The sequence below is a fragment of the Tupaia chinensis genome, unplaced genomic scaffold (genome assembly GCF_000334495.1).
Source record: "Tupaia chinensis unplaced genomic scaffold, TupChi_1.0 Scaffold000047_1, whole genome shotgun sequence".
NCBI classification, from domain to species: Eukaryota; Metazoa; Chordata; class Mammalia; order Scandentia; family Tupaiidae; genus Tupaia; species Tupaia belangeri.
Genome location: NW_006159505.1, coordinates 6,853,326 through 6,859,632, shown reverse-complemented (window position 1 = coordinate 6,859,632; position 6,307 = coordinate 6,853,326). Strand labels below are relative to the sequence as shown.

General features: G+C 57.7%; 1 protein-coding gene across 1 annotated transcript in view; it reads right to left on the bottom strand.

Moving 5' to 3' along the window:
- Positions 1–2,216: 2,216 nt before the first annotated feature.
- Positions 2,217–6,307, bottom strand: part of CD81 (CD81 molecule) — a gene marked incomplete at its 5' end in the record, with an annotated part of 6,744 nt that continues 2,653 nt past the window's right edge. The window contains 6 exon segments of the mRNA NM_001287371.1: positions 2,217–2,279; positions 2,379–2,465; positions 3,111–3,212; positions 3,486–3,590; positions 3,921–3,995; positions 4,825–4,922. Of these exon segments, the coding sequence (NP_001274300.1) occupies positions 2,217–2,279; positions 2,379–2,465; positions 3,111–3,212; positions 3,486–3,590; positions 3,921–3,995; positions 4,825–4,922 (530 nt within the window).

The following is a 6,307-nucleotide window of genomic DNA, read 5'->3' as shown; positions in this document are numbered from 1 at the left end:
CTACACGACCTTCCAGGTCACTGGTCCCCCAAGGGAACCACAGAGCAGGAAAAAGCCAGTGGGCTGCAGGGGGAACAGCAAGTACCTGGCTGGTAGATAGGCAGAGGCGGGCATCTGTGCTTAGGAGCTAGCTGCATGGCTTAGCTTGTCCACAGGTTAACTTTCTGCCTTGAATGGAAGGAGCAGACTGTAGCACAATGAGTGGTTAATGCATGTGGACCACACATGGCCAACGCAGTGTTCAAGACCAGACCAGGACAGGGCTGCTCAAAAGAGGCTGAGTGGGTGTACATGCACAAAATGCAGAGGTGAATGGAGAGGGATTACAACGTGCCTATCCTCTGGGGGGAGCAGGGAGAGGGCTCACTTTCCCTCTAGCTAGCTGGGGCTTGTAGCAGATTAAAAATAAAAAATACTCAGCTTTTCCTCTTGACAAGCCCCATCTCTCTTGGCTATCAGGCCCTCAGTGGGGGCACCATCCTTGCAGATATGCTTCATGCCCCTCAAGGCATCCCACTTCTCCTTGGCTGAGGGACAGGAGCCTCACTGAAGTGCCACAGAACTCTCCCTTGCCCAGGGCCTGCTATCCTGGCACCCACTGCAAGGACCTGTTGTGGTCCAGCCCAGAGACAGAGGAAACAGAACCATCCCTCACTCCAGTGTGCTCGTGCACCTTTATTCTCAAGGCTGTCCCTGCCTCCCCCAGCCGTACAGGAATGCATGGTCCAATGATGCCCACGTGTTCTCTTTAACGTCATATTACAGCTTCCAGGCCATGCAGGTGATACCCCAGGCACTAGGCAAGGGCCATGGCTAAGATGTTCCTGGGGTCTCACAGCACAAGGGGAAGGAGTGGAGGGGGCTTCCTGGACCATCCATTCTCCCAACCCTCCCAGGCACAGAAGTGGGAGACAGCAGTAGAGGATCCACCCAGGCCTTGTAGTTCCCAGTGCCAGGCGGGGGGTAGCTTCCATAATTAGTCTGCAAGGAGGCTGCTGGGAACCCTCAACATGAATTCCAGTCAAGTGTTTCCTCCAGGAGTCAATGAAATGTGCCAGCATCCCCCGCCGATAAGGGGAAGGGGAAGGCAACTGAGGCAGAGCAAGCCCCATCCCAAGGAGGCCAAGGGGAGGCAGAGGTGGGGACAGCCCATCTAGGCAGAACTCATTGGCTGTAAGAACTGGGTATGTTGGGCCCGGTGGACTCTCCAGGTGGAGGAAGGTTTTCCTCTTTAGCCTCTGAGATGTGACTCAGGCCTTGAGCCACCGGCTCCTCAGTGGAATGTTCACAGGCACCTAGACAGGCAGGGAAGAGACCCCCAAATGTTCAGGATGGGCAGTGTCCACCCTTTACTGTGTTGTCCCTCTGGAGGAAGGGGAGTCTTGAAGCTCCACCCCTACCGGGGGCATATCCTATCTGCATTATCTGCCCACCCAGCCTCTCTTGCCCACCACTGGACAGTGTGCTCAAGGGGCAGGGTGGGAGCAAATATGAAGCTGCTGTAGGCGGCACAAGGCCCACAAAGGAGCATTCCCAAACAGTGCACTTCTAGAACGCCCCAGCCCTGCCCACCCAGAGCTGAGCCCCATCGGAGCCAGGCTCCCCAGCCCCTCCAGTGCTCCTTGGGTCTTGACATAGCTGGTACAGGAAGGGGTCGGACAGTCCCATTAGCATGCCTGATTTTTCCTTCTTTATTAAATGACTGTTTCAAGATGTAATTACAGTTGAAGGTGACATGTTAGAAAGGACAGGTGCATTGAAGGCATAAGAGTGCTCAGAGACCCGGCTCTAGAAATGGGGCAGGAGAGGAACAAGATTAAAAAGGAGCGAGCTGTGCAGCCCACAGTTGGGGGTGGGGTGGGCGGACACAGCCACCCAGCTCGGCCAGGCTGAGCCTCTGGGTGAGCAGCCCTCAGGAGAGGCCTGGCTGAGCAGGCAGAACTCCCAAAGGGGCCCCAGAAGCAGAGGGACCCCTGTCCTGCAGTCCTCAAGGCCTGGGCCGGCTTCACTCACACACGCCACCTACATGTGACGTCAGCCCCAAGAAGGTAACAGGAAAGTTGAGAACAAAAACAAAACCTCAAAAGTAAAAAGGCTAAGTGTAGCAGAGTAATACCGGAAACGTTATATACACAGGCGGTGATGGCCCCTTCAGAAGTGTCCGGGTCACTTTGGGGGCACTGTAGGGGTCCCTGTAGCCAGATCTGCAGGGGGCCTCAGTACACAGAGCTGTTCCGGATGCCACAGCACAGCACCATGCTCAGGATCATCTCAAAGATCTGTGGGGAGGAGGCAGGTGGGGTGTAGTCAGCATCCAGGGGACCATGGGAGGGGCAGCCCCCACTGAGCAGATGCTCCTCCTGCCCCGGTCAGCTCACCATGATCACAGCGACCACGATGGCCGCGATGCCGATGAGGTACAGCTTCCCAGAGAAGAGGTCATCTATCTTCTGGTGGCAGTCCTCCTGCAGGGGGCAGTCAGAGAGCAGTTGGGGGACTGGCCTTGGCTCCCAGCCGCCTCTTGCCACGCAACACTCGTGATCATTGTGGAAAGCCCAGGTTACTCAGCCATGATCTCCCACCCACATCAGAAAAGGGGAGCGCCACGGCCAGGCCTCTACTTGGCTATCTTCCATCCATTTCAAAATAAACCCAAACACACGTGTCAGGCTGCCTGTGCCCTTTCCCATGGTCGGTGTCGTCCGTGCCGTAAGTTACACTGTTGTACGCCACATGCACAGGCATTCGGGATTTCCATAGTACAGCAGCCTCTGGGCACCACTAGGTATAGGGGCTAACCCCAGTGGTCAGGATCCCCACACCCCACCAATGTGCTCAGAGGGCTGTGGGCCTGGGAGAGCCTGCCCTTCCTGAGAACTCCGGCACAGCTGCTGCCTTGCTGTGGGCGAGGCTCAGGCTCACCCAACCCTCCAGACTGCACAGCCCTCAGGTGGGCCACAGCAGTGTCTACTGTGACTGCTCCCTGCCACTGTTAGCAGGGGACCCCTGCACAGCTACGCCACCACCCACAACCCCACCCAGGAATGTGGAGTTGGTGGGGGGAGCAGATCTGCCCCCACTTCCGGGGAGACCCCGCTCTTGTCATGTACCTTAAACAAGTTGCTGATGACGTTGCTGCCTGAGGGACACAGGTTGTTCTTCAGCACTGAGGTGGTCAGGGTGAACAGCGTGCCAGAACCACAGCAGTTGAGCTGCACGAACCGAGGGAACCACATCAGCCGTGGGCATGTGCAGGGAGGTGATGGCCAAACATCCAGGGAGCAGCCTTCCTCCCCACTGAGCTATGCTGCTCAGAGACCCTGTGCCCCTGGCCCACCAGGTCTCACTTGGGGACCCAAAACAGAAGACCATCCACAACCCCAGCCAGGTGCCAAAGGCACCTCCTGTTCCCGAGGCCCTGGGTGAGGCAGAGCTCATCTAAGAACACATCTTGTACCCAGGGTCCCCGAGGCCCCTGCCCTCACCGTCTCGTGGAAAGTCTTCACCACGGCCTTGGCGTTGTTGGCTTCGTCATCCACCACAGCCTGCTGTAGGGCCTGGTCGTAGAACTGCTTCACGTCCTTGGCGATCTGGGGGAGGGGTGTGGTCGCTCACTCAGTACAACGGGGACCTCCCAGCTGGGCAGGCCTTCCTGCCCACATCCCAACAGTGTGTGCCCAAGGAGCAAGAGAGGAGTGCAGGTACACTTCCAGATCAGATCCCAAGGTGAGGGCTCTGACTCTCAGCTGTGCTCTGCCCGCCCAATACTGCCTCCCATAGAAGGCCCCCCAAGACCTTCCTATCAAGAGGACCCCAAGGAGTACCCCACAAATGGCGGTGGAGAGTGACCCATCACCCACAATCTGAGCAGACGACATTCCTCTCCCTACTCCAGGCTCTCCCGGAGGACCCTGGCTTACCTGGTCCTTGTTGACAAAGCCCCAGATGCCGGCGGCCACCTCACAGGCAAAGAGGATCACCAGGCAGGTGAAGAACTAGGAGGGCCCAGAAGAGATGGCAGAGAAAGAGAGTCAGCCCAGTAGGCAGCTTGGGGCTTGCCTTCTACAGAGAACAAAAGCCCAGTGACCAAGAGTGTGTGTGGGTGTGTGTGGAGGGGGTTGGCAACATCCAATCTCGTCCTAACAAGGATTAGCCATGAGAAGCCAAGAAGGACAAGCCTAAGCCTTGGCCCCAGCAAGGAGGTGTCAGGTACTTTCTGTCCCCACACAGCCCAAGACCTGCAGATCGGGCTTCTGGAGCAAGGAGAGCTCAGCGACCCCCAGGGAGGTGCACCAGAGTACGATCCTGCCCTGCCCATCCCCTTCTCCTGCCCCCACTGGGACCTCTGTTTCTCCCTCTGGAGACACTGGTACGAGCTCCCCTGACACAGCCTGGCCTCAACTCCCCGTTAGTGGGTGGCACGTCAGGGACTCCAGAGCCTGTCTTAGGGCTGACTTAATTCTTACTGAGTTTGTGGCTTTTTTTAAAAAAGAAAGAAAAACAAAGGTCACTTTGGAATTTGGGCTTAGGAAGCAGACACAATGGAGATCAGCCATCTTGGGATTTAAGAGCCAAACAGGAAAACCAGGAAGCTTCCTGGGGCAGAGGCCAAGGCCACCCTGTGATGCCTTTTTCAGGGCCAGCTGGGCAAGGGGGAGGTGCCCGAGCCCCACACTGAGGCCCGCTGGATGGAACCAGAGCTGCCCCCACTGGAGGCAGTTGGTTCTGCCCTTCAGAGCCCACTCTGTGGACCCTGCTGACCTCCTGGATTGGCTGAATACAGCTCCCACCCCAGCCAAGGGCTGGGCCGACTCTCAAGCTTACCGTCCCCAGCAGGCACTGGGACTCCTGGATGGCCCCGTAGCAGCCCAGGAAGCCCACGAACATCATCACGGCACCCACGGCAATGAGGATGTAGATGCCTTCATGGAGGGGAAAGAGGTACCTCGTGAGCTGTCACCCAGACACCCTCCCGGCCAAGCACATGTGCCTCGGTTTCTCTTCCGTGACGTGGGAGGGAGACTGACACTGCTGAGCTGAGGACCGAACAGCATCAAGGCAGTGCTCTGTGCATCAGCCACCATGCTTTACAGGGATGACAGCCTACAGTGTGGCCCACCACCCACAAGCTGCCCCGAGCCTCTGGGACTCAGTGTGGAGGCCAAGAAGGACCATCCTAGAGTGGGGCCGATGCCTCTGAGGTGCACGGAGGCCTGGCAGCTGACACTGACTCCCTGGTGGTGGCCAGGAGGTGGTGTGTAGGAGAGGCCTCACTGGCCTGCTGTCCCCCATGCCGGCTACATGGCAGCCCCACTTCAGCTGTCCATGATCTTAGGGAAACCAGCATTTGCACCTGATGCTCTGGGTGGCTATGCTGGAGAGGGATGGGGTTCCATCTGTGTTTGAGGGCCCCATCCTGAAGGCTGCAGCCTCAGTTGGCCTGCCTGACCTGCCCATGCCTACTGAGCTGGGGAGCATGTTTCTGAAGCGGGGCTGAGAAACAAAGGGGGCCAGCAGTTAGCATAATGGCTATGTTGCTGGACTCCCATGTAGTCGACCGTGGTTCACGTCCCGGATCCGGTGGCTTAAAACTCGCGCCGGGAGCATGTACGTGCATGCCCAAGATCCCGAGAGAAGAGGACTCCCACGTAGTCGACCATGGTTCGCGTCCCAGACCCGGTGGCTTAAAACTCATGCCAGGCACGTGTGCGTGTGTGCCCAAGATACCGAGAGGAGAATGGAGGAGAAGGAATTGCCGCGTGACCATCCCCCCTGGGGGGTGATTTCTCGCTTTCTGTCTCTATGTCTCTCCCTGTCTGGCGAGCACATGCACCCTATAGCGAAAACCTCCAAAAAAAAAAAAAAAAGAGCCCCCAAAGGGCTGAAGAGACATTCATCCTGGTTATTGCACTTCTTGGTGCCCTTGGCCCACCCAGGCAGGGTCCAGTGCCCCTGGGGAAACACGGGCAGTGTCTTTCCAGGGCCCTCCCATGCCCCTGGTCCCTCAGCAGACTGGGGCCTATTCCCTAGTCGCCATGGCAATGCGGGCAGGCAGTCCAAGCCTCCTTATACAAAATAAGGCCCATTGTCCCTGGCCAGTCCAAGGCAGAAGGACCTGGCAAGCTCAGAAGATGCCTAGACTTAGGGGTCAGCATCCCAGGCCTCCTTCCTGGCCAGGTGAAGCCTTTTGGCTGGCAGTGATCACACCTTGCCAAGGGGATGCTGCCCACCAGAGACACTGTGCAGGTGGCACCCCCCTGCGGGGATGGTATCCTCAAGCTGGGTCTTCCTCCTCTCAGTTTCTAAC